The 27,606-nt window shown below is 59.3% G+C and overlaps 1 protein-coding gene across 1 annotated transcript in view; it reads right to left on the bottom strand.

The window, feature by feature from the left end:
• Nucleotides 1-27,606, bottom strand: part of CCDC88C (coiled-coil domain containing 88C) — a 115,285-nt gene that overhangs the window by 58,400 nt on the left and 29,279 nt on the right. The window contains exon 4 of the mRNA XM_004682042.2: nucleotides 4,329-4,398. Coding sequence (XP_004682099.1) covers nucleotides 4,329-4,398 — 70 coding nt within the window. The remainder of the gene's footprint in view (nucleotides 1-4,328; nucleotides 4,399-27,606) is intronic.

Here is a 27,606-nt window from a genome sequence, read left to right as displayed (position 1 = left end):
TTGGTGGACCCGGGAATCTGGCCTGGGGTCTAGAATACAAGAAACAGTGGGGCAGAATGATAATGGGGGCCGATGGCCACACAAAGGGCCCCTCTCAAGGGGCCCCTCCCCTCTCTGGGCTGCACTCACCACATATGGCAAGATCTGGCCCAGTGTTCTCCATCCTTTCACAGACGTGCAGCCAGAGAGGCCCTGGCTTCTAGCGGGTCATTCTCTTTGATAAACTCTATGCTTAATGGCTGCTCCACTGGCAAGTGGTGGGGTGAGGGCAGTTTCAGGCCCTCGCCTCCAGCCTGGGGGAGCCAGACTCCTGATGATGGGCAGGACCACTCTGCCTGCCAGACACTGACCAGCTCGAAGGAGCGGTGAGGCAGGCAGAGGCGACAGGAAGGGGGGGTCTCTGGCACCCACTGAGCACCTGCCATGTGCTAAGCCCTGTTCTAGAGACTAAGGTGTTATCGACAACACAAAACCCCAGAGCCCTGCTCTCGGGAAATTACACCCTAGAGGGAGAGAAACCTGCAATGCAACAGACATGAAAAAGCGCATAGCCCAGGAGGTGAAAAATGCTATAAAAAGCAGCAGAGTCGGAGTAGGACAGAGGCTGCACTAAGGTGGCCTTTGGGTGAAACCTGAAGGAGCAATTCTGGAACATCAGGGGAAAGCGCTCCTGGGAGCGGGAGCAGCCAGTGCGCAGGCCCTGGTGGCATGAGGCCCTGCTGCATGAGGTCAGACTGCGGGGGAGGGCGGGACACCAGGGAGCAGGGGAGAAGCTCTCAGGGGCTGCAGGTGGAACCGGGTCCCCACCCGACCAGCTCGCGTGGGGCCAGAGACAGGCAGCACCCCGCAACACCCGGTCCTGGGAGCCAAAGGGCCCCGCCAAGAGGCCTTTCCTCCCAGCACCGCCACAGGAAAGAGGGGCGCAGTTTGTCCAGGACCTGGGGTCCCCAGCTGATTTCCCAAGGAGGGGTGTCCAATGCAGACAGTTAAAAAAACACAGGAGAGGGTCCTCCCTGGTGGTGCAGCGGGTTAAAGCACAGCACTGAGAAGCTAAAGCCGCTTCAGCATGAGTTCGATCCCCGCCTGCCCCGGAGGTGACCACATGGCGCGGCAGACCTCTCCTGACCCGCCCGCTGCTCCCCTCAGCAGAGTACCTCGTCAGTCGGCCTGTTCTGCTCCCCACTCTGTCTCTGGGGAATCCTCTCACCGCCCTTGAGCCTCTGGCCTGTACCCCAGCTCTGTGTGCATAAATAAATAAATCTTAAAAAAACAAAACAAAACAAAACAAACCAGGAAAATCAGAGAAGAAATCCAGAGATTCGAGGTACAAAATGGAAAGAGGGTTCTGAGCCAGAAGGGGTGGACAGGAGAGATCTGAAAGCAACTTAAAAGCACCCGAAGTGATTTCTCTCATGCACGGAGCTGCCCCTGAGTCCCACCCAGGCAGAACGGATGATTCCTTGGTGCAGGAGGACAGTTTGAATGTTGGCACCCACTTTTCTAGGTCAGAGGAAGAGGGCCCAGTGCCTGGCATCTCGGGATCTCTAGTGTCACTGTCTGTGAGCTGGGGGGGCGGGCAGGGGGGTGCGGCCAGCTCTTCTGTCCTATCCCAGCACCTGGCTCCACTCTGGTGTACTGGCCGAAACCAAAAAAAATCCCCAAACTGTGAAATGCTATAAATAACAGTCCAGTGTCAACACCGGCCGAAAGGAACACAGTGAGCTCCTGAGAGGTGGGTGCAGGATCAGTGAAAAAGAAATACGCCGCCCCCACCCTTTCAGGCAGCCAGGCAGAGAAGAAACCAGCTTTGTTCTTTATTTAGAAAGAAACCCAAAATGCTGTGCACATCTATTTTTAAAACTTAAAAAGACAAAAACACTTCCATAAATACGGCATTCTGCCCCTCGTGTTGGTGACTTCACGCTGGTGGAACTCCCCGCCACCTCCAACGCTCCGAGGCGCTCGCCAAACCCCCCTGCACCAGCCCCCCACTCCGGGCAGCCCACGGTGGCCACCGCCAGCGGGGCCCTGCCTGGCGGCCCACAGCTCTGGGCTCCCTCTACAGCAAGGGGACAAGCTCTTGGCTGGGCTCTGGTTCTCTACCCCTCTGGAACCAGGGGCCACTGCAGTCCTGTCACAGCGCACAACCCCAGCGGGGAGGGGCTAGGGTGGTGGGGGGCGGGGTGCCTGCCTATGGGAGGAATGACTGACTACACTCCCAAAAGCATATTTTCTTTTTCTTTTTTTTAAATTCATACAGAGCTGGGGTACAAGCCAGAGGTGTAGGGGCAGTGAGAGGCTTCACCAGAGACAGATCGGGGAGCAGAACAGGCAGTTTGACAAAGTCCACTGCTGAGGGGAGCAGCCGGCGGGTCAGGGGAGGTCTGCTGCGCCATGTGGTCACCTCCGGGGCGGGGATTGAACTTGCACTGAAGAGGCTGCGGCCAGCTTGCAGTGCTGCATCCTAACCCACTGCACCACCAGGGAGGGCCCAGATATTTTAAAAAAAGATTTATTTTATTTATTGACGCATATAAGAGCTGGGGTGCAGACCAGAGGTATGGGGGGTGGGGGAGTAAGAGGATTCACCAGAGACAGAATGGGGGGAAGAACAGGTGAATTTACTGAAATCCACTGCTGAGGGGAGCAGCAGGGAGACAGGAGAGGTCCGCTGCGCCCTGTGGGTCAGCTCCCGGCCGGGGATCGAACTTGTACTGCGGTGGCTGCAGACAGCTTCACAGAGGCCCATACCTTTCTCTTCTCCTAAAGTAATACGGGTTCACAACACTCCATGGGGCACAACACCCAGCTTCTCCCCTGGACAACTGTATGTGTCACACCACGCCCACCACCAAAGTCAACCGACTCCTCTGCCTGTGCCACCCCACCCCCTTCCCTTAGACACCCCCATTCTGCTGTCAGCCTAAAGGCTTGTTTTCTGTTTGTTTGCTTTGTTAATGTTTCACAAATGGAGCAAGGCTTTTTCCCTATTCCTCCTCACAGCTGCCTCCAGAGCAGACAACCAGAGCAAAGCCCCAAGCACCAGCCACTGCCAGCATCTCTCCACGCCCTTAACACCAGCCCCCAAATAACCAGGACAGACAGTACTGCTGCTCAGCAAAGCAGAACCCCGCTTTCCAGAGGTTACCATAGAAATCATGAGGCTCCTGACTGCCCCTGAGGTGCAGGGCTGCGGCTGGCCCTGGGCATTTGGCACGCTCGGGGTGGGGGCGGGGACGGGGACGGGTGAACCCAAAAGTCCCTGTGACTGGTACTCAGAGTCCAGGCAGGGAGGTGTCACTGCCTGGAGCCACCAGGATGGCTGGGTGGAGTCTGCAAAGCCTGGTCAGGGTTGCGGGTGGTCAAGGCTGGAGTAAGAACACCAGCGGGAGGTCGGGGATCCCCTGCTCCTGGCCCTCACAGACCCTGTGCTCGCCAGCCAGCTGCCTCCCCTCCCGCGGGAGCCCAGGGACTCAACGTGCTCGCCGCACGCCTGGCCCAGCGCCCCAAAGCTGCTGCTGTCAGGGCACAGCACTGGGCGGGAAGGCCCACTGGGATGCCACGCACCCCCACCCCACCGCACCCCACCCACCGTCTCCAGGCTGTATCCGCCACTGTCACTGCAGACAGGGTCAAGGGTGGCGAGGGCTGCCAGGACCAGGAGAGTGCTGAGGGGATGCCCCCAGGAGGGACTCCCCCAGTGTATGGAGCCCTGGCCTTTTCCGGGAGGCCCCAGAAAATGCCAGCGAGGCCTCCAGGGAACGGGGACACAGCCTGTGTGAGCTGTGGGGGCAGCAGGGGCCAGGACAGCATCAGAGTGAAGCTCCAACTTCTGGAAAACGTTCAGCAGGACGACTCACTCCATCTTTGCAAGTCACCCAGAGTCTGAAACTAGGGCTCAGCCCCAAAAGGCAGTGGGGGTGGGGAGGAGATGCCTCAGGCAAGGCCTGAAGTCTGCCGCCTCCTAGAGCCTAGCAGGAGGCAGACACAAGCTTCCGCAGGAGATTCTGATTTTCCTGCCAACAGGTACCGCACAAAGGGTCATTGATGCGCTCACTTTCTGAGGAGAGACCCATCGGCTGGGGCTCGGGCGCCTTCTGGGTGCCCAGGGCAGCCGGGGCCTCATCTGCCTCCCTCTGCGCTCGCCCCAGGGCTGGGAAGACACTCGCTTTTGGCCTGATGCCTCTGGGTAATAAACCCACCCTTTCAAATCTCCCCAAGGTGACCACGTGTTCTCACTGGGCCGGCTCCAAGCTGGCAGCCAGAGCTCAGAGCCCACAGCTGCAGGCACTGCCCAGGCACCGCAGGACGTGGGGGGCATCACTTACCACACAGCGGGTCCTTGCCAATCAGCAAAACATTGGGCAAATTCATGACGATCAGCTGCTGGAGAACTTCCTACAAAGACCAAGGGAGAAAGACACCTTCAGAACAGGAACCGAAAGAGTGAGTCAGCAGATGACAGCCTCACCGGTCCCTGCAGGAGCACACAGACACCCAAGGGAGCGCTGAAGACTCCGCGTGGCAGGAAGGCGCCCTGGGGGCTGGGGGGACATGGACTCGAGGCCGTCTGCACTGTCAAGATCATCACCAAATAAATCTCAAGTCAGCCCACGCGCTGACCTTGGGAATAAACAGATGGAGTATATGCAAGGATAAGCAGGATTAGTGTTTCTTTGCAAAAGATGTTCTTGGTTGTTTCTATTTTATGTCTGGCTGTGCAATTAAAAAAAAAAAACCAGAATAAAGGTTAAAGAAATGTTCCTGAGTGTTTAGAACCTGATGATTCAGGGCCCCACCGTTCCGGGGCCTTTCTCAGGGCAGGCGGATCTCCCCTGCCCAGACGTGTCTCATTCTTCCACGAATCAGAAGATAAAAATTCAGTTTTATGGAAGACAACTAGGGAGGGACATTGCTTAGGTATTTTTGGCCCTAAGTTGGTCACTACAGAAATTCCTCACCGGCAGCATCCCCTCAGATGGACAGACACCCTTTCTAAGTTTCTGATGGCACACATCTTTTTGCAGGGGTCACCTGATGGCTGAAGTGAGGGCTCCCTGTATTTAGTCCTAGGGCCAAGAAGCAAGGGGACATCCCCAGATGGGCTAACCCCACAGGCCTGCACCCCACAGGCCTTCCAGGGCCACCAGGCTGGAAGAGCTACCAACGGGCCAGGCCCTCCCTGGTGGCGCAACAGGTTGGGACGCAGCACTGCAGCTGCTTCAGTGCGAGTTCGATCCCCGCGCCAGAGGTGACCCACATGGTGCAGCAGACCTCTCCTGACCTGCCCGCTGCTCCCCTCAGCAGTGTACTTCATCAGTTGACCTGTTCTGCTCCCCACTCTGTCTCTGGTGAGTCCTCTCACCACCCCTGCACCTCTGGCCTGTACCCCAGTTTAGTATATATAAATGAATCTTCAAAAAAAAAAAGAGGAGCTAGCAACACCAAAGAGTAATCTTTCCTGTCTGCACCAGAAACTGGGGGAGGGGATGCTAAACCATGAGGTGTACCCCAGCCCCCTCCCTGTGCATGTTGGATTAGGTCTCTGTCAAGAGGGGGTTGGCAAGTCACCCTGTCAGAGATGGCAAATGTTTCTCCAATGCGGCTCACAACGTATGTCAGCGTGAGGCCACACTCAGCCTCAACCCTCTCAGGTTAAGGACAAGACAACCGCACACACTGGCTCTCGATGGTGGCTTCACCCACCAATTCCTTGGGCCAGAACACAGCACCAAGAAAATTAGCAAAACCCATGGCCCAGCAAAGGGAAGACCTCCCAGCCAAACGAGTCCGTCTTCATGGCGTCCTGAACCTGCCTCAGCACTGAACCCCACTGTCTTTCGCACATCTATGGGGTCTGGGCTGGCAGCCGAGCAGCTGGATCACTCAGTCCCTTTCTCGGGGTGCACAAGTTTCATGAAGGAGGATGTGAAATCAGATGGAAAGTCTCTGTAATCATGCAAAGTGGCATTTTTATACCATATTTCTAAGCAAGGGATTACTAAAACACTGCTAGAAATCATTGCCAGAAAACCCATGTAATTCTTCCAAAATTAAACAGGATGTTTAACTGTGTCTACTCAGGACTTTCTCCCACAGGAGATATGTGCTACAGTGCAATTAAGTACTCTGTTTCATGAACACATCTTTAAGATGCTCCTTTCAAAACACCACAGCTCTCCTAAGACCTAATTCCATGGCTCAGGACACTCCCGAGCCATCAGGTGCTCCCTCAAGGTCCATCAATCATGCTTCCAGCAAAAGCAGCAGTGAGAGTGTGGAGGCCACAGCAGTCCAGGAAAAAGGGAAGGCGAGGCAGGGAAACCTCTGACTCTCCAGTCTCCTTAGTGGTCGGAAGAAGAAACAGGTGGAAATAGTCTAATAATTTTACTTTAATGAGGACCTGCCTGGTGGCCTAGGGGTTAAGTTTCAGTGCTGTCACCACTGCGGCCTGAGCTCTATCAGGCCAGAGAGATGACCACACGGTGCAGAGGACATCTCCTGTCTCCCCGCTGCCCCCTTCAGTAGTGTATTTCAGTGGACCTTCCTGCTCTGCTCCCCTCTGTGTCAGCTGGGTCCTCTTACCCCCCTGGCCTACACCCCAGTTTTTCTATGCAAAAGCAAAAACCAAAAAAAAAAACCCCATATACATACACTTTGACGAAGCCAGCGCACCCAGACAGCATTTCGCCACATAAGCAACATAGTGTCCCGAAGGGGCTTCCCGTTCTGCCTTCATGCCAAGCTCGGAACCCGGCACACGGCTGACCCGGCACACGGTTGACCCAGTACACCCATTCAGGTGCTCACTTTTCACTGGACAAACCTGACCCAAAAGAGCAGGTCTGCACACCCTGCTTCCAGAGGGTGTTCCAGAAACACAAAGATCTCCCAGAAGCTCAATGGAAGTCGGTTTCAGATCTTCATTAAAATGAAAACGCCTCCTCGCCCCCACTCGCTGCACTGAGGCTGGCGGCTGCCAGCCCCCTCGGGGCTCAGCCCTCCCCAGGAGCGTGGACCTCAAGGTAGTGGGGCCTGGGGCAGCAGGCCAGGCCCTCCGTCTGCAGGGGACGTGTGGAGGCTGCTGATGAGGGGACCCTCCTGCCTGGCACTTGGAACAGAAAGCCCCTGGGGAGGCACAGCTGGCACCAGCCTGCCGGTGGGCACCTGGCCACCCCAGGCTGCATGAGGTGCGCCCCAACAAGCCTGGAGAGCACAAGCCCAGCGGGGTGCTCTGAGCAGCCCCCACCACTTGCCATTTGGTCTTTTGCAAAAGGAGAAGCAAAAGCTGCTGCCACGCCAGCTGCAGGAGACACAGGCTGGGCACCGTGGTCTCGAGAGCAGAGACAGGTCGGTGGTCAGGGCAGGACCGGGCGAGACCTGGATGCAGGGTGCTCTGAAGCCCCTTCCCCTCCCTCTTCTGCTCCATGTGTTCTCAGATCCAGATGAGACAGTATGAACTGCACCCCAGAAGGCCCACTGGCAACCCTCTAAGCAAATCAGAAGAGCCACAGAAACCGACCTGAAGCAGGAGTACTTGAGTCTCAGCAGCAGGGACTGGCCTCTGTACAAAGGGGTGAGAACCCAAACATACGTGGCTGGCTGCGAACCCCACTGTAAGTCAGGATCCTATTATCGATTAGCACCTCCCTCCCCCGCAGAGCTGCCAAGCCAGAAAGGCGGCCCCACACCGGGAGGAAGGGGGCCGCAGGCAGACAGTTCCAGGCAACGTCTGTCACCCCAGCTGGCGAGTCCCGGGGGCTGCATCTGTTGTCAACAAGTCCAGCCAGCAGCCCTGGGGTTCCCCGGCTTCCTGACAGGCCCTCAGGAGGGAAAGCAAGGGTGACCTGGGGTGCCAGGCTGGTCACAGGTCGGGGGCATACGTTCTCAAGGCCCCGCGAGCAAAGGTCTAGAACAGAACCAGGAGGCCAGTGGAAGGCAAACACCTATTAGAATCCTCTGCAGAATCCTGGCAGGGTTGGGGGGAGGGGGGAAGGTGGACATCCAGGACAGGGGTGGGGTCCTTTGCAGGTCAACAGCCCCTGGTGACAGCACACACCACGGTGAGGATGACAAGCAGGCTCCAGATTACTGGCCACGTGCAGCACATGCCTGACCACTGTGGAGTGAGTGTCCAGCCGGGTGGACACTGGCCCTCCTAGTTACCCCGCAGCAAACAAGCCCACTGCCCAGTCCGGGCTCCACGGAGCCCACGATGCCCTCCCCCCTGAAGCTGTCTCCAGGGCTCACCTGTGCCCGCCTCCTCCTCTCCTGCCCCCCAGCCTTGGCATGGGCCAGCCCTTACAGTGACAGTCGACAGACACTGTTTTCGGTTACGTCTATTCATGATTCAGCAGGAGAAAAAAAACACATTATCAGAAACGAACATGGAGAGAAAATAATTTACCCAGCACAGATATTGCCAGCTTGCACGGTCTGTTTACCAGGTCGAGGGCCAGTGACCCCACAGGTCAGGGGTCAGCGGCCTGGGAAGAGCATCTTCTGCGGTCGCCTCCACTAAGCTGGCAGGGCCTTAGGGGACATGCAGGAAGCTTCCCTGTGGCCAGTCTCTCTCTGGGGGGGCCAGTCACTCAACCAGGGGTTCCAAAATGACCTCGTTCTTTGTCCCAGGCTTCACCCTTGGTTTGGCAACAGAGGGACTCAGCTCAGGCTCCTTAACATGACCTCTGAACTCACTTCCGAGAGAAAGGGTTGGACCCCAAACTCTCAGAGGTAAACTGTAAGCTTCCCATTGAAACTGTCAACAGCAGACGGGGGAGGAATAAAAAGCATCAACAGCAGGATATGGACTGGCTGCTTGGAAGGCTGAAAATACTCCCATCTAGACCTCAAAATATAAACTGGAGAGGACAGGTGCGTGACGAGGGAATGCAGCCTCGGGCCCCGCCACCAGCGGGCACCGGAGAAGGGGCAGGAAGGCAAAAATGAGACTGAACAAAAGGACACCTGGGGCCGTGCAGTATCGGGAGGGAAAGGAAATGCACCCGAATAACCCGGCTGGAGTGAGGAGGGAGAGTAGGTTTTCCCATTTGCTAGCAACTCAGTGAAGTGATCAAATCACTTTCAGCAAGAAGATTAACCCTCCTGGTTAATCTTCTGATTCTCGGAATGTATTTACCGGATACTGAACTGTGGATAGGAACGGTACAGTAAAAAATGCCCGTTTTAAAACAAGGTGCCCTCTCATGTGAGACAGAGTCCCGCATCCGAGGTGAAACGTGATGTGGACGACTGTTGCACATCACTCTCCACCCTAGCCAGGACGCACCCCCATCAAGGGGCACGCAGCCCCTGCCACTCTGGAAGAGGCCAGCCCACACCAGGTGGCCGATGGGGGCGAGCGGGGGCCCTGAGGGAAGGGTGAACCCCCAGAGACCAGCCGCTCAAAGACTGGCTCAGGAGTCCCGGGGAAGTCCACCCACCACAGCCACCACCAGAGGCAAGTAGGGCCTCACGGAAAAGGCCCCAGGGCCTCTCTAGACCTCTGTGGCTGCTCAAACAGAAAGGTCATCTCCCCAGGGCGGAAACATGGCCTTGGTTTGCATGCTTGTGTGTGTTTATCTTGAGTTTCCACTGGGAGCCCTGGGTTTGTTGGATCAAGACAATGATTTCATAAAAAGTGGGAAGAAATCTTTTTCTCCCTGCAGAAACTGAATTGGCTGGCTTGACCTTTTGCCAGGAAGGAAAAAACAAAGCAAGTTCTAAAAGCGGACAAAAATGCGAGCTTTTGCTTTAGGTCCACAGAATGACTTGCTTCTTGGGAGCCGGAGCAGACGCTGTCAATGCAGAGTCGCTGAAGGAAAATCCCAGAAAAGTTCGGACAAACTCCCAGCAGAGGCTGGAGGATGAAGACGATGCTCACGGTTGCCAAGGAGACAGGGCAGGCCCAGACAGCCAAATCGGCCCAGCACAGAGAGCAGCGAAGACTTCTGGGGCCGCCCTCCATCGGGCCTGGGAAGCCGAAGCAGGCGTGACATCTAGTGTGCACCCAGCACCGCCTTAGGTCTGAGGCTCAGACATTCAAAACACACAATGAGCACCCAGGTGTGTGCAGTGAGCCGGTGACCTGGCTAGGACAGCGGGAGGTGGACGGTCACGGCACCTCTGCCCCACTCTGCCTACGCCTGGGAAGGATTCCCGGAGAAGGCAGTTTCTGAGCTGGGCCCTGAAGAATGCTTTCTAGTCCCAAGGTGAAGAGGGACAGCGTAGGGGTGCAGTTGGGGGGAGGAAAGGGGGCATTAAATCAATCCTCTGGCTACCCTGTATCCTAAGTACTCTTCCTCACACATCCCCAGCCTGTCCAGAGATCAGAGGTCACCACCCTACTCATCTTCTGAACTGTAGCAAAAATGCCCCCTCCTCCAGGCAGCCACCCTTGATGCCCTTAATCACACAAATTTTTCTTTTTCCTGAACGCCTAATGTTTCCTCTGCCCATTTCCGGGCAGTTTCGCACTTTGCCTTGCCAACCAACCCCTACGCAGAGGCAACAGGAAGTGTAACAGTGACAGGTGACAAACTCAGACTGATCAGAAAATGTCTCAAGTGTTCAACTGAGTAAGGTTTTTAAAAACACCTCTTTCTGGCCCTCCCGGGTGGCGCAGCAGGTGAAGTGCAGCACTACAAGCGAGCAGCAGCCACTTCAGTGCAAGTTCAATCCCCTGCCCTGGAGGTGACCCACATGGCGCAGCAGACCTCTCCTGACCCGCCCGCTGCTCCCCTCAGCAGTGTATTTCGTCAGCTGGCCTGTTCTGTTCCTCACGCTGTATCTGGTGAATGAATCCTCTCACCCCCTGAGCCTCTGGCCTGTACCCCAGATCTGTATGCACAAATAAATAATTTTTTTTTAAGATTTATTTATTTGCACATACAGACCTGGGGTACAGGCCAGAAGCTCAGGGGCGGTGAGAGACTTCACCAGAGACAGAGTGGGGAGCAGAACAGGCAGATCAATGAAGTACACTGCTGAGGGGAGCAGTGGGCGGGTCAGGAGAGGTCTGCCACGCCATGTGGTCACCTCCGGTGCAGGCGGGAATCGAACTCATGCGGAAGTGGCTTTACTTTCTCAGTGCTGTGCTTTAACCCGCTGCGCCACCAGGGAGGCCCCAAATAAATAAATCTTTAAAAAAAAACAAAACACCTCTTTCTTGGAGAAGCCTCTCGCATCGCCCCTCGGAAGCCAGTCTTTGCTCCACACCACAGGACAGCTGTTTCCTCTGAGTTCCTCCCCATACACCTTAACACCTGGCAATATTGGCCCATCTGCCTTAGGGTCCCAGCACTTGTAGCTGTTAACAAAAGCTAAAGACACCTGAACCCACAGTGCAGGGTGGTGCACATGTACCTCCTGCCTGAGACCCTAAATGGGAGAGCTGTGTGAACAAATGAAGCAAGGTGAGGGTCAGCTCAAGTCCTAACCTACAGAGGGGAACGTCAGGCCCCACATGTCTCTGGAAACGGTCCCAGGCACCCTGGGAGGAGGTGCGACCCAGCCCCGGGCCTCCCCAGGGAGACAGAGGAGGTCAGGGTGCTTGGGGTGGGGGGGTGGGGGGGGTTCCACCTCCTGGAGTTTGTGCTCAAGGCTCGGTCAGCACTGTTCCTGGGAACCCCCAAAGCCTCCCAGCTGGAGGTGGGGAAGAGAGTCCCAGATGCCCTCCACAACCTCCTGGCCCCTATAAAAAGCGCCTGACAACCTGGCATGGCCAGCGCACTCCAGGGAGCCTGCCTCTGCTCCCCACTCCAGCAGGGGGGTCAGGACAGTGTTGGCCGGAATTCCCAATCGGAGGGCCCTTCACCCAGCGCCCCTCTGGGGCGAAGTTGGGGCTCCGGTGGGCTGAGCCACCCCCAGGGCTCACCAACACTATGGGCCGGGTGTTTATACTGTGGTCCCGGTCCCTCTCCAAACCACCACACCTCCCACGTCGTCACCATCCAAGAGCGAGCAACAGGGGCTGGGCCCCAGGCACCGAGGCCGGGACAGGACCTCCTAATCTAGCTGCTGAAAGGGGATGGAAGCCTGATGATTTACACTCAGCCGCCTGTTCAAAGCCCAGGCCCACCACCACATGCTTGTGATTCCATCTGGACGGCTCAGGTCCCCCCCCCCCATGCCTGGGGTCTGGAGCCCAGGAGCCCCAGAGCTCCGGCAAAATGAGGGGGTAATGAAGTGTTTTTATGTTAAGAGGTTGTCACATAAAGCTGCTGAGAGATTCAATCCATCTGCTCCACCTCATTTCAATTAATCCCGGGGTCCCCAGGGCCAAAACCAGCTCAGATCTGCACAAGCCCGGGAGCCCCGGCTCCTGTAATGAGGCAGCCACATCATCAGAGACGCCCCCCCACCCCCCACTCCCCACTGCCTGTCCTCCTGGCCTCATTCACTGCAACAAGCACATGACTCCTTTTTTGTTGGTAGAAAGGAAAGCAAGTACTTCCTCTGAGCTGCCCAAGGACACCAGAAAGGGGCACCTGGAAACCCCACAGCACCCACCGGAGCAGAGGGCAAAGCTGTTGCTGTGTGACCTCGGGCAAGCCACAGTCCCCCTCTGAGCCGTGCTCTGTGCTGTGACCGAACCAGGGCAGTCCTGAAGGAATCCTGGCTCCTTCGGAATGGGGGAATCTGGCTGGAGACGAGTGCTGGGTTAGGGGGCACAGCACACCCCTTCATGGAGTTACTGCCAGGCTGCCAAGCCCACGAGCAGGCCAGTGTGACACCTGGAGGCGGCCGGGAAACCCCCAAAGGGAGGAGCCCCGAGCAGGGTGCCCCACTCTGTCCCCGCCCTTCCGGGCTGGCTGCTCTGGGAGCGCAGTCGGCTCATCTGACGCTAGGAAGTCGCACCTACGGGGCAGCCCCCACCCCCGGAAGCTCAGGCAGGGCACCCCGCCATGGCGCTCAGGAGCCACTTCACGTGGCGACTAGAGGCCTGGCCACGAGCGGGCAAAGCTGGCTCCAGGCACAAACTGCAGCCGCAGGTGCAGGGCAGGAGAGGGCAGCGTGCCCACACCCTGCACCCACCCCGGCCCACAGCAGGGGCGTGAGACGCAGCACTTTACATTCAGAAGAGCCTCAGCTTTACTCAGAGCAGGGAAACTGAGGCCCAGAGAAAACCGCAGGGGCCACTTCACTTCGGGGCCTGGACACGCGGGCTCCTGGGGCGTGGGCCTGGGCTCACATCGCAGGACACCAAGGAGCTCGCCTGCATCTGACAGTGCCCACTGAGGCCGACTCGCTCGCTCGCTCGGGGCGGGGTGGGGGTGGGGGCTCCCTCAGGCGTAGGGAGGACTCAGAGTGTCCGGGCGAGTTGGTCCTGGCCTGCCATCGGTGCCCGCCGCCCTGCCCTCCCCCCGGCTGAACAGCACCACCTGCCCCGGCCGCAGGAAGGAGCCTGAGCCCGGTTCAAGCGGCCGCGGCACAACCGTGACTCAGCACTGCGGGGTTCCTGTCTCTGGCCCCTTGGGAAAGTCCACAGGGTGCTGGTGGCAGGCAAGACAGTGAGCAGCCTGCTGGTCCAACTGCTCCCCACACCCTCCAGGCCAGTGGGGCGTTGGAGGCTGGCCTTCCCGCACCCCACTCTGCCCTGGGCATGCCCACCGTGCTCCTGGGGTTACGCAGGGCCTTTCCCCGTTTTAGCATGTAACTGGGCTGGGGAGAACGTGGCATCTACAGCCCCATCCACCGGCTCCCCACTCTGCCCCACCCCGGCCTCAGGGTACCCGCTCAGGCAGAGCTGGGGCAGCCCCCACCCAGGGCGAGACAGCCGGGCACCAGCTCTGTCACGCCCCAGGCAGGGGCTGAGCGTGCAGCAGGCCAGCAGGCTCCAGATGCAACCCCCGGGGCAGGAGGCTGGCGGCAGGGAGGGCACCTTCCTACTTCGCCAGTATCTCCTGGGCAGCTGTGCAGGGTGCCTGCGAGTGCCGGGAAGCGGAGGGCGAGGCGGGCGAGTTGCAAAGATAAGACCCGCTGGCTCTAATCTAGGGACAGACAAGCCCAGAGAAACCTACGGCGGGGTGGGGGGGGGCAAGAGGGCACCCAGGGTGTGGCCTAGGGCTGGGCCTGCTCACCTCCCCGGAGTTTCCACCAAATGACCAGAGTGAGCCAAAGAGCAAGAAACTGGAGGGTTCCTTTATTCTATCACTAAGAGGTTAGTCTATAGCAGGAAATGGGGGTGGAGGAGCAGGCACCTCGGGACACAGCTGAAAAACCGGGGAGGAGGAAGGCTAAGAAATGACTCGAAGTTTGTCCTGATAAATATCTCAGCAGGAAGTGAAAATCTCAACAGATGGTATCAACATCAAGGGCAGCTGTCCACATCGGGGACACACAGGGCTGGGGAGGCCTGACCTGGCCAGCGCACGCTGCACCGGCCTCCCCACCCACGGTCCTCTCCACCACCTTCCCAGTCACCTGGAGAGTCACCTCCTGCCCCCGCCCCGCCCCGCCCCGCGGGCTCTGCATCCAAGGTAAAGGGGGTCCTGGGGGCAGGTGCACCCTGCCCTGCATGCAGGCCTCTGCGCCCATGCTGGGGAGGGGGCACTGCCGAGAACAGAGGTCTCCCCAAAAGCACCCTCCCCGGGGAGCACGTTCTCTAGCCTCCAGGCCTGCTGAGTGATCGCCTTGAACCCTAACTCCGGGCCAACACAGGCCCATATCAACAAGCACTCCTGAGCGCTGGGGGTGGATGCTGAGGTAGCCCGGGGAGAAGAGGCGGCGAGACGCAACGCACGAGCTGAGGTTCTCAGTGCTGAGCCGAACAAGCAGGGTAGCGCGGCCGAGAGCTGTCACGCAGGTGGTCGGGGGTCACTGAGGAGGCCACCGGAGAGGGCGTGAGCCGGGGGAGACGAGCTGGAGTTCCCAGCCTGACCTCCGGGCACGTCCACCCGTCCCGCAGTCCTTGCAGTGAGGCCCCGGAGGCTCGAGGCCAGGTTACCCCGGGCGGGTGACACCTGGCACAGGATGCTGGCAAGGGCGGTGGACACGCTGTGTTGGGAGTCAGAGGCTCAGAGGAGAGCGCCGGGGTCAGTGAGCTGTACCTGCCTAGGCCAGGAGTATCAGCCAGGAGGTTTGAGCCAGTGTGATAAGCGCTGCAAGGCACCTGGGGGGGGGGGGCCCGCCAAGAACCCCCAGGTCAGAAAGCGATTCTCTGGCTGCAGCATGTCTGTGCTTCCTCTGCCACACCTACTCCACCTCCACTTCCCACCGGCATGGGGCCTGGACTGTGTGCTCCACCGGGTCCCAGGCCTGGCACGAGAGGGGCTTCTCGGCACCTGTCAAAGCTGACAGACGCGGCCCTGGAAGCACTGGGTCAGAAACGCTGCCTTTCGGCGAGCTCCTGTGGGGGGTGGCAGGCCCACCGAGGCCATTCGGAGGCCAGACGGGACTCGGACACAGACCGCCCCCGCACCCAGCACAGGACAGCCCTGCTCCGGCCACCCCAGGCCAGCTGAGAGCCCACGCTCACCCGGAAAGAGGACCTCTGTGACCCTGGCAGGGGGACCCTCCCAGCCCCAGCCAAGAGGAAGCAAGACCCAACTGTCCATCAGCTAAGCACCTGCTGTGTTCACGTGAGCCCTCAGGTGAGGGGCAGGTGTGAGCAAGAGCGTTCGCAGCCTGTCCATGACCGCGTCCAGGGCTTGGGCTGTGCCCACTTTATGCAGGGAAGAACTGAGGTGCCCATGGCGAGGACAAGCCCAGGGTCACCAGTGATGACCAGGCAGGAGCTGGAGCCCAAACCTTGCAACGTGGAGCATCCGCAGCGCGGAGGGGTCCCCCAGGCTGCCGGGGCCAGGAAGGACCTCCAGCAGCCAGGCGGAAGCCTGAGGAGCGCTGTCCAGAAACACGCGCAGATCTCGCCGGGCCCACACACCAGTGTGAGGTGGGGCAGGAGGGCGGAAGGTTCTCCCGTCCCACCTCCCAACCTCTGCTGTGACTCGCCCGGGCCCCCGCGGGTGAGTGGACGCAGGACCCAAAGCTGGACCCTCGGAGCTCAGATCTCCTGCCTGATGCAGACGGTTCTGAGGAGTCAAAGTTTTGCCACCTGTTCTATTCCACAAGCTCCTGGTGCAGCCTCCCTGGAGGCACAACGGGTTAAGCGCAGCACTGCGAGGCTAAGCACAGCCACCACAGCACAAGTTCAATTCCCCACCAGGGAGCTGACCCACATGGCGCAGCAGACTGTCTCCCGGCTGCTCCCATCAGCAGTGTATTTCAGTCATTCTGCCTGTTCTGCTCCCCACTCTCATCCCCTGCACCTCTGGCCTGTACCCCAGTTCTGTATGCATAAATAAATAAATCTTAAAAAAAAAAAGACTCCTGGTGCAACCACGATGTCCCTCCAGTACAGAACCTGGTGAAGTGATAGAGACAGTGGGGAGCCCATGGTGTACCCCAAGTGTAGCGCCACCGGTGAACAATGGGGACCTGGAACCTCGAGACTCACAGTTCAATTACTAGAAGAACAGTGGCTTGAGAGCCCCTGAGACGCTGCCCTGCGTTAAGGGCAGGCGGGGGCGATGCGGGCTCCCCTTGGGGAAGGCTTCCCAACAGTGGCCACACCCAGCTGGAGGCGAGGCTGGGGCTCTCGTGAAGGAAGAAGGGACAGAGTCCAGGAGCTGGGGAGTCACCTGCCGCACACAGATAGCACAGACACCCGGCCACCTGGAAATACCATCTCATCAGGAAGACACACTGTGGGCAAGAGATCAGGGCGCGGCCGCCAGAACCAGGCGCTGCTGTGTGGCACAGACAGGAGCCAAGTGGCCAGGCCAGGCGAGCGTGAGCTGCAGGTCCCCACAGCAGAAGGCGGTGGAGGTCGAAGCCCAAGCCGGTGCACAGGAGGCCGGGGAGCGGCCAGGGGAGCGTGGGCAGAAGCTCAGCCCCGAGCGACTGGGCCACTTGAGCCCTTGCTCAAGCTACCCTAGGGGTGTGGTGGGGGGAGCCAGGCCGAGCCACACAGAACCGGGTTAATGATTAATCAGCCCCTTGGAGCTCCGCAGTCTGTGCTCACGAGGGCCCCGCTTTCACCGAGTCACAGTGCAGCCCCCACCGGCCCCAGCGCAGGTCAGCAGTAACATTCGTCTAGCCGGATGGCGCGCCCATTGCACAGACCCCTCTCCCGCAGCCAACACACTCATCCGAGGCCACGCGCGGCTCCGTGACTATCCCAGAGTCTGCGTCCGTGAGTCCTCGTAACCTCGTAAGAAAAGGAACTGGGCTGTTATTCATCCTCCAGTGCAAATGCTCTTCTACGTGGTCAGACACTGCTGGACTTCATCCGCATGGCTGCCTGTGAGCGCACATGTCTGGATGGCTGTATAATATTCCACTGTGGGTCACGCTAGGCCCATTCATCCACCCCCATGGGCATCTGGGCCCTTTGCAGGTTTTCACTTTGCGAACGTCTAAGGCTGTGAATGTTCTGGCCCCAGCTCCCAGGCCCAGCTTTGTGGTCTGGGGCTCACCTAGTCGTGCAGTCAGCTGGGCCTCAGGGCAGGGATGCTGAGCTCAGGTTTCGTGCCACACCGTTTTCCAGGGAGCCTGGACGCCCTCCGGCAGCAGCATGGGCGTCGAGACCCCCCAGAGTGCAGCCCTGCCCAGCCCCCTCTCCCGCATCGCAGTTGTGGGGAAGTGCCAGGTCCTGACCCCAGCAACCTGACCGAAGCCTGAGTCAAGCGGGCGCCACCTGCCCGAGGGCAAAGGCGAGGGCGAGGTGGTGACACAGTGGTCAGGGATTACATCAAGGAGGACACCTCAAGGGGTCAAGCTCAGGGCCACAGACGCCCCCAGGCCAGTCTGAATGGGATCAGCCTGTGTCACCGGCCCACAGGAATGCCCCCCCGCCCCCAGGAGCCCGTGAGGTCTGACTGGGCTTGTTGGGCCGGTGTCTGCTCACCCCAGGGTCTGCTGCCCGACGCAGCGCCTCTTCCCAGCAGCCCCGCTAACAGGCGGCTGACGGTGCCGGGGCACCTCCCGGCCTCCCCCTTCCAGCACCTGCTCACCTCTTTTGCTCCACGGGCAGGCCCGGCACCCACACCGGCTGGGGCCCCCACTGCAGCCATATTCACTCGAGCGCCAGTGGCCTGCTTGAAACCACGTGGAGAGGCCTGGTCCTCGGTCTCTGCTCTCAAGAGGTCTAACTACTGCAGAGAGGGCCGGGGCTCAGAGCAGGAGTGAGGGCCGGGATGCAGGACTGGTACAGGTGTTACAGGCTCCCCACTCAGGGCGAGATGCTGTGTGTATGTGGGGGGAACCCCAGCTTCCGGCGTGGGGCCCTCGGAATGTTCCTCCCCACATCACACATGCCCTCCCCCACTGTGTCCCAGGGAGATGCTCAACAAGTGTGTAATGAGAACAAAACTCCTCCCCCTTTAGGGGTATCCGAGAGCCTCTGTGCCAGACTCACATCTGGCCGTTTTGAGATGGCTCAACAGACTGCGGCTTTTCGGGGAACATACACAAAGCGGGACACCAGGGCGCCACGGGCGGCGGGCAGCGAGGACCACGCGCAGAGCGCCGCAGGACGAGCAGGCGGACCGGGGTGCTGGAGGCGCGGCCAGGGCACCTTCCAGAAACCCCGCCGAGTTGCAGACACCCTTACTGTGCGGCATTTCAAAATGCCAGGAGCATCCAGGCGAAGGAGCGGCAAGCAGAGTAAGCCCCATCCACCCGGCCCTGCCGTCCTGTACAGAGAGCAAGAACAGGGTCGCCAGCTCTCTGCCCCTTGCTAAAACACAGCCCACGAGCCACCCCCGGGATCGTGCCACCCCACTCCTGTGTCAGAACGCACCGTGCGAGCGCTCTGGCATTCCCATACACAACCGTAACACGCGCTAAGGAAAATTCTCTTTCACGTGCGTCTTAAAATGAGTTCAATCCCCACCTGCCCTGGAGGTGACCCACATGGCGCGGCAGACCTCTCCTGGCCCGCCCGCTGCTCCCCTCAGCAGTGTACTGAGTAGATCTGCCTGTTCTGCTCCCCACTCTGTCTCTGGTAGAGCCTCTGGCCTGTACCCCAGTTCTATATGCATAAATAAAATAAAATCTTAGAAAAAAAATGTGAAAAATGATGTAAAAATAAACTTTTTAATAAAAAAAAAATAAAAAAATAAAAAATAAAATCTTAAAAAAAAAAAGCAGCATGCTGTTTCTGGAGGCCAGCCCCGAGCGGGGGAGACGAGCAGGCTACAAGGGGGCTAAGGGGGGCCTGAGAGGAGGCGTGGACCCCCGCCATGGGACCTGCAGGGGCGCCAGAGGCGAGCGTGCCCCCTGCAGCTCTCTCCACCTTCTGCACCGACCACGGGCCAAGGACCACGTGGAACTGGGGCTGGAGTCGCGCAGGGCGTAGAAGCGCGGCTGAGGCAGTGGCCGCCACAGCGCGGAACTGACTTCCCGATCTGCACAAAAATGAGCCGAAAACTGGGACAGGACTCTGGGTTTATCTACACCCGCCCTTGGCTCACCTGCAGAGTGCGGCTGCTCCCTCCCTGGAGAGTCTCACCTGCATCACACCATCACACATGGCGGAGAGGGCCTCACTGGGGAGACCCTAGGGGTGCAGCTTTCCCTGGGGGTCCTCCTCTCCCCACCCCCAGCCCTTCTCCTGAAGGGGCCTGTGACCCACGAGGCCCATCACAGGTCACAGAGAGAACAGGCCTGAGACACCAGTACCTGGACGGGGGTGCAGCGGGGTGACAAAGCGGTGGGCAAGCCCAGGAAGGCTCCCTGGGGCTTGGGGCTCTGTCTTCTCTGCATTCTCCATGGCCGTGACATTGCCCGTTTGTCCTGCTCCTGGAGGTGCTTTAGGGCCTGGCGCAGGGACAGCGAGCACAGGGCAGTGGTATTTTACACCTTCTGCTCAGGACCCAGGGCGGGGCGGCAGCCTGTCCTCGCCACACGGGCTTCTCCTGCAAGACCCAGCTCAGTTCTCTCTCCAGTCCAAGGCTCCTCCCTGATTTCGGCCAAAATCCGGCAGGTTTTCCCAGCGGCCCGGCAGGTGAGCCCGCCTGCCACTTTCCTCGGCGGCCCCTCCAGCCAGCCTGGGTTCAGGGCTTTAGGTTCTAATCTGACACCCACTGTCACACATGGAGAGTCCCAACTTTTCTGAGCCTCAGTTTCCTCATCTGAGCTGACAAACACCCCCAGGAAAGCTCTTCCCCGGGGGCATCAGGGCTTCCAACTTTCTCAGCTCAGGACTCTCGCAGCCACAATTCTGCACCCAAGTGGCGAGACTTCTCTGCCTCTCCCCAGACTAGCAGGTTCCTAAGGACACTGTAAATATCGTGGGCCCCCAGCACAGCAACAGGGAACATGCCTCCTTCCCAACAGGCCCTCGTTGTCGGAATGACGGACCCGGGGGCCCTCACGAAGCTGCCCGCGCCTGGCGTGGCCTCGGCCTCCTGGGCCCAGGCGGCCTTCAGAGCGGGGTCCCCGAGAGCTGCCTCTCCACTGGTGCCTCGCGACGCCCTCCAGCAGGTGAGGGACAGAGGCCGGGGGAGACAGTCCCCAGAGCTGGAGCGAGACTAAATCTAACCTCAGCCCAAGAAGCTGAGTGAGTGGACGTCAGGGACAGCAGACCGGGAGGCTTCTAAGAAAATTCAAGGTGCACTGAGGAGGCGCAGACTATCCTCACACCAGCGGTGAGCCTTTAAATCCTCAGGGGTCTCAGCGTTCTCTTACCAGGCTGGGTTCGGGGATCTGCTTTGACAGCCCTGGCCTCTGTCCCCCTCCAGACACTCACCAGTCTCCAGGGCCAGGGTGAGGCCACCCCACCCCCGCTTTTTTTTTTTTTATATTTATTTATGCATACAGAACTGGGGCACGAGCCAGAGGTATGGGGTAGTGAGGATTCACCAGAGACAGCGTGAGGCTGGGGATCGAACTCATGCTGAAGTGGCTTTAGCCTGCTGTGCCACCAGGGAGGGGCCCAGCCCCAGATGCTTCATGGAAGCCCACTGGTCCCCACCATCAGCTGCAAAGGTGGGGCAGGGACCAAAGATTCACCCGGACGCCCCGGTCTGCCCGGACCCTGCGCCCACAGCGGTCGGCTGGGCAGAAAGGCTCCTCGCCCCAGGAGCCGGCTCACAGCCCAGGCCTGCCCTCTCCCGCAGGGGGCTGGTCAGGAGGGCCCCGGCAAGGCTGGCTTTGTCTGATGGAGGCCGCTGCCCACTGCCAGGGAAAGGAAAGGCCCTCCCGCTGCTGCCTGCCCACTGGAGTGTTGAGAAGCAGGAGGATGGGGGTGGGGCGGCAGGACCCGAGGGTCATTAGGCCTCCTCAGAGGTCCCTGGTAACTAATTAAGTCGCCTGCCCCATCCTTACTGGCCCAGGATAGGGCAGTCTCGGTTTACTTTGCAAAACCAGTTTTAGCTGCTTAAGGACATGTGGGGTTGGATGAATGGTGGTGGGAAACCAGACACCCCTGGGAACAGGGCCGTTCTGGGGAGATGGAGCTCTGAGGGCAGAGGCGAGCCCTCCGGCAGGTTACAGGCCATTTCAGCCGGGAGGGCAGGGAGCCGTCCCGAGGGAGCGCAGGATGGACGCAGGAGGCGCACGGTGGGGCTGATCTCTCCCAGCAAGCGCTGCTGCGGCCCCTGCGGGGGGGGGGGGGGGGGGGGGAGGCTGGGGCTGCTCACTTCCCCGAGGAAGGGCAACTGCCTCTGTCTGTGTGAGGGGAGGCTTCCCAAGGGCCACGCCTGGGCGCCGGCGTCCGGACACAGGGCACCCAGTAAGATTAAGCCGTGCAGCAGAACTCAAGCCACGAGGGTGACCAAATACCTCAGCTGGGGAAACTCCAATTCTCCCTGCTGGGCGGCGAGCAGTGCACGGACTTACAGGCAAGGGGGGCTGCTGGCCCCCCCCACCGCACACCTGGGGGGGCCCCATCAGCCACCCTCTGCACCTGCGGCTGCCCGAGGGCCAGCTGGTGTGCCGAGGAGCCAGACCGCACACACCTGGTCAGAGGCAGCCTCAGGTGGGTCCCGGTCTGCGGGTGCATCCTCTGTCACCCGAGAAGCCCAGGGGAGGCCACGGAGCTGCACCTGCCCCTCGAAGTCACAGCTCGGGGTGGCTCTTAGGTCACCATCCACCAGCATCAAAGGACCACACAGCCCCTCCTCTGCACAAACCCCCCATTTCTGTGATGGCAGAGAGTCGCTAAGGAGCACCGTGCCTGGGGCTGTGTTGCTGTGAATCAGGTCCGCAGACCCCAAAGCATCAGAGGAGAAAAGTGCAGCCAGGCGGCCAGGGCTTCACCCACAGGGCCGGCGGCACCGCAACCCGCAAGGTCCACTGCGAACACCGTCCAGCCAGCCTGGAGCCGACAGAGCCACACCCAGAGTCCTGTCCCGCTGAAGCCAGGACTCTCAACACCAGAAAGCACCCCCGCCCATGCCCGCGGGTCTCCCCATCATCACATGACCCCCGTTCTGACCCCAGTGCCCCAGAGCGCACAAACGTGGGCGTCGCCTGCAGTCTCGGTGAGAAAGGGGGGACCCGTGCGTGGGAACTCGCAACTTGCCCGGCCCCCCAGGTGGGGTCCACCCCTCGTGGCTCACAGGGAAGCTGTGCTCGGACTTGGAGGCGGCAGGGCCAGAGGCTGGTGCCCTTGCTGGTGTGCCAGACAGGGCGCCAGGAATCCTGGGGTTTAAAGGTCCATGTGTGGCCTAAATGGGGGCAGCGCCCCCCGCTTATGGCACAGGCCCACCCTCTTCCTCACCTAGCGAACTACACGTGCGTTTTTATGTCCGAGGCTGCATGGCACAGAGACAGTGCTGTGTGGGAGCAGCCCGGGGCTCAGCTCCGTCTGGCGTCTGCCTCCCCGAGGGGAGTGAGCCTCTCACACCGGGCCTCCTGTCCTAAATGGGGTAACGGCACCTGAACCGCCTGCCACACCCCCCACACGGCCGCAGGCTGACCGCCCGCTCTCCAGGCCCCCACAGCTAAAGCCAGCGCAGCCAGCACACACGTCCACCCAGCAGGCCGCGGCTTCGGCACGGGCCTCACACCCGGCAGCCCCTCGCCCAGCCCCTCGCCCAGCTCCCCACGGCCCTGCTCCGGAAGCCGGGATTTCCACCCCACAGACCGCTCTCTGTGTTTTCTGCCCCCACCACCCGTCCACACTGTACCTTCCCACACCCGCAGGGGGCCGTGACTTCTAAAGCCAGTTTGGCACCCTTCTGCCTCAGACCCCGGAGCCAGCCCCGACCCGGGCAGGGGCCTGGAACCAACTCGGGTGCCTCTAGCAGCCCGCTGACCAGCCCCAGGACTGACTACCCGCCTCCCGCCAGCCCGCTGGGATTCCATTTTCTCAATGAGGGATCAAAGAAGAGGGGCCTGGGCAGAACAGCCATCAGTTTCGGGCACGGTTCATGTCAACAGCAGCTTGGGGGAAGGCCGAGATCTCAGACCTGCTCCTGGAGGCTGTCCTCGGGGTAGGGGGCTGCTCAGCGGTGTTAAGTTAAAGGTGTGGACTCGCAGGTGCTCTGAGGAGGGAGAGCTTTTGAGCACTCAGCCTGCAGCTGAGTGGGGGCTGGGGCGCAGGGGCCCCCGAGCCTTCCGTGGAGAAGGGCCCCACGGAGCAGACGCACCTGACCTCTGGAACCTCCTCCCTGGGAGGCCGAGGCTCACCGGGAGCAACCAACTGGCCGCCCAGGTCTCCCTGCCCTCAGCGGGGGCCCCAGAAGAGCAGCCAGGAGCAAAGACCCCGAGCTGACCCTCCAGGTGAGTGTCTGGAGCCCCCGCTGGGGCCTGGATCATCCCCGACTTCGAGGTCTGTGCTTTCCAGGTGCCTTTCTACCACCCTGTGACGACACGTGCTGAAACGACCGCTCACTGCGTTCGCCTGAGCCTAAACAATACGACTCACGCACTTACCCAGCCCCAGCCCCCAGCCATGCCCCAACCCGGGTGGAAACTGAGCCCCAGCGCTGCTACTGACGGTGCAGCGCTGTGAAGCCCCTCCACCACACCCCCACGCCCACCCCGTCCACCTCCCTGGACGGTGAGGGGCCAGGGCCCCAGGCCCCGCTGGCACTGGACTGCCCCAGGCCAACACATTCTTCCGAAGAGCGACTCTAGGTCCTGGCTGGAGCTCCAGCCTTCCTGGGCTCCAGGAGCCCGAGACTTCCAAGGCCAGGCGGTGCCCAGTCTGCTGCTTAGCCTTGACTCACCCTCCCCGTCAGCCAACTGATCTGTAAACGAGAATACACACGGCAAGCTGCCAGCCACTTGTGAAATGCAGAAAATGACTAAGAAAGGATCCCGATGGTCCAGCACGTGACGTTTCAACCCAATAAAGACGGAGCGCTGTCCCCCCCACGGCGGCCGCCCGCAGGAGCCTGCCCTTGCTCCCGGCAGAGGACTTCCTCCGGTAGGTATTAATAGCCCGCAGCTGTCCCTGCGAAGGCCACGGATGCCTCCCAGGGCAGGACAGCAGCCTGGAAGCACAGTGAACTCTGAGCCACTTTAAGTGCTGAGGCAGCAGGACGGAGGAACTCTGGCGTCTCTTTCCATGTGAAGGTTTAGTTCAACCACTGTCGGTTATATGCTGGCAGCGGAAAGCAACCACCTGGGTTCCTGACTCCCACTGGGGGCAGGGGTCCCCTGGCAGGGGCCTGGGGGGGCCAGTTAGGGAGGGGAGACCCATTTCCAGATGCAGAAGGACCACTCTCCCTAGCAACTAGCTGTCCACCGGCGGAAGGCAGGATGTGAGCAGGATGCCAGACCAGCACCAGATCCCAGGGGACTGGGGTTCACAGGGGCAGGCCTGTCCTCCGCCGAGACAAGGGTCAAATCAGTTCATGCTCAGGCACCGTGTGAAGCCTCCTTGGGCCTCGCAGTCCCCACAGCCATTGACCAATGCCGTGGACAGGGAGGGGTAGGTGAGGCGAGAGGGCAACGTGGCTCCTTGGCCCTCTGCCAAGGCCAGACTCTGAAAGGGGTGGGGGGCTGGATACCCTGACGTCTGGGGCCAACCTGGTCCTCCCCCTCCCGGGGTCCACCAGGGAAAGTCACTGATGGCTCCTCTAGACAGAGGTCAGTTCACGTTCAAAGCTGAAGTCGCTGACCTAGACCCAAGACTTCAAGGGAAAAGGGAGGCTTTGGTCTGACAGGTTAATTCTGGTTTGATTTAAGCATAAACTTCTAAGAAGTCTTCATATCCTAGAACTATCCATCAGCCGCAGGAGTATCTCGGCTGCAGAGAGTCAAGATTTATGGCTTCAATGTGGGAAAAGCCCTATGCTGACTCCGTGTGAAGACTTCATTTAGAACAAGGGGCCTCCCTGCTGGCAGAGCGGCCAGAGATATACAGCACTGGGCCTCCCAGTGGCCCAGCGGGTTAAAGCGCAGCACTAAGAAGTGGTCCGCACCCACTGCAGCGCGAGTTCGATCCCCGGCCAGGGAGTGACCCACAGGGCGCAGCAGACCTCTCCCGTCTCCCCGCTGCTCCCTGCGGCAGTGTGTTTCAGTGCATTCTGCTCCCCGCACTGTCTCTGGTGAAGCCTCTCACCGCCCCTGCACCTCTGGCCTGTGCCCCCGTTCCTGTATGCATAAATAAAAATAAATCTTAAACAAAATAAAAACAAACAAGAAAGGGGGAGAGAAGATCGGCACCGGCTGCTGCTCAAGCCCTTCATGACCTGCTCCACGTCCGTCCTTACTTCATGGACTCGCCATCCCTTCAGAGACTACCTGTGACTGGCATCAGGCGCACAGCCACGGGCCCCATAAAACCTCCTACCCGACTCTGCTTCCAGCTGCTCCACCTAGCCACCAAATTAGAAAGGGTGGGACCCCTAGCTCAGCCAACACCCCCAGCGGGTTCCTGCTAAGTGAGAATAACACCAGCTGGCATGGCCTGAAGGCAGGAGGACGAGGGTGCGGCCCTCAGGCTTTGCCTCTACTGTGTAAGGCCTTGGGCTTTGTGGCAAGGTGCCAGGGCCATCCTCCAGCTCCCTGAGTGCTGAGTTTTGAGATGGAAATGATGCCACCTGTGCTTAGGTGAAGAAGGGTGGACACGTGCAGACCCCTAGCAGCACCCCCAAAACTCTACTGCCTCCAATCCCAAGCTCCTAAGACAGTCGTAGTCACAAACCGGAGTGTTCCGGAAGCCTCAAGCCGGACACTCATGAGCAGCTGGGTGCCGGGTTTCACACTCGACCTGGCCGCACTGCCCAGTTCCTTCAGATCACCGGCACCCCACAGTACAGCCCTCTCGATGGAAGGGCCACCCCAATCATGTTGACTGCAAGTCGACACAACCCTTGGTAAAATACATAAGATCACACAGTGTATGGCTATCTTTAAGGGTAGAGTCCAGGAGTGTACAGTCTCAATGTTGTATCAATCTCTAAGTCTATCTTGCAAAATCAAGACTCTGTGCCCATCAAAAGACAATCCTTATTTCTCCCACTCAGCCCCCACAGCCCCTGACATCCACTGTTCTCTTTGATTCTGACCATCCTGAGTGCCCCAGGCAAGTAGACCCATACAATATTTTCCTTGTGATAGGTTTATGTCACTTAAAATGTCATCAGGATTCATTCATGCTATGGCCTATGTCAGAATTTCCTCCCTTTTTAGGACCGAGTAATATTCCATTGTAGGGCATACCACATTTTGTTTCCCTCACTGGTGGGGGACTTGGGGTGCTTCCACTTCTCAGTTTTTGTAAATAGTGCTGTCGTGAACACAGGTGTGCCTGCCAGACCAGCATCAGATCCAAGGAGAACTGAGGTCCACAGGGAAGTGACTATCCCCTCCCTGCCCAAGGTTCAAATCAAAGTCAAAGGTGGGGGGCTCCCTGGTGACACAAGAGTTTAAATAAAGCACAGCACTATGAAGCTATCCACAGCCACTGACGCAAAAGTTTGATTCCAGGCCCTGGAGGCGACCCAGATGGCGCTCACTGCTCCCCTCAATAGACCCACCTGTTCTGCTCCCCACTGTGTCTCTGGGAATTTTGCTCTCACCCGCCACACCTCTGACCTGTACTCCAGTTCCTGTACGCATAAATAAAGTATATCTTTAAAAAAAAAAGTCAAAGGTGACCGCTTCAATCACACAGCATCCTAAAAGACTAACAGCTCAATTTCCTGAACACAAAACATTCCAGTTTGTGTGTGTGTATGTCTTTATCTAGTTCTAGTTATACCTCAACTCTCTCACTGGCCTGCTCCCTTCACTCTCCCTAAGCTCCTTCTAACCAAGTATGAACCTGCACTTGAACTTCAAAATCACATAGTAAGTTCACCTCGGGGCTCCATCTGGCTGCTTCCAACCCTCCAGGGCCCGTCAGAGGCAGCCACCCACACCTCCAAGCTGCTCCCGCTGACCTTGCCTGCGCAGACCTAGCTGAAGCCCTAACCTTTCCTGTGCCTGGAGGAGAAGGAATTCAAAGAGCCCAGGGAGTGAAAGATCTATGAACTCTGGCATCTGATCACTCCTTCCTACTGCACGTTTTCCCGCCTCCCGCCGCCCCCAAAATGCCCAGCCCAATCAATCTGGACATGGAGGTTCTGAGATGCACCTCCGGGAGCAGAGAAGGAAACCTCAGCGGGGCCCTTTCAGATGGGCAGAGAGGAGAGTGGCTTCACC

This window comes from Condylura cristata, unplaced genomic scaffold (genome assembly GCF_000260355.1).
Source record: "Condylura cristata isolate star-nosed mole 26May11 unplaced genomic scaffold, ConCri1.0 scaffold00013, whole genome shotgun sequence".
Taxonomy (NCBI): domain Eukaryota; kingdom Metazoa; phylum Chordata; class Mammalia; order Eulipotyphla; family Talpidae; genus Condylura; species Condylura cristata.
This window is presented reverse-complemented; position numbering and strand designations above follow the sequence as displayed.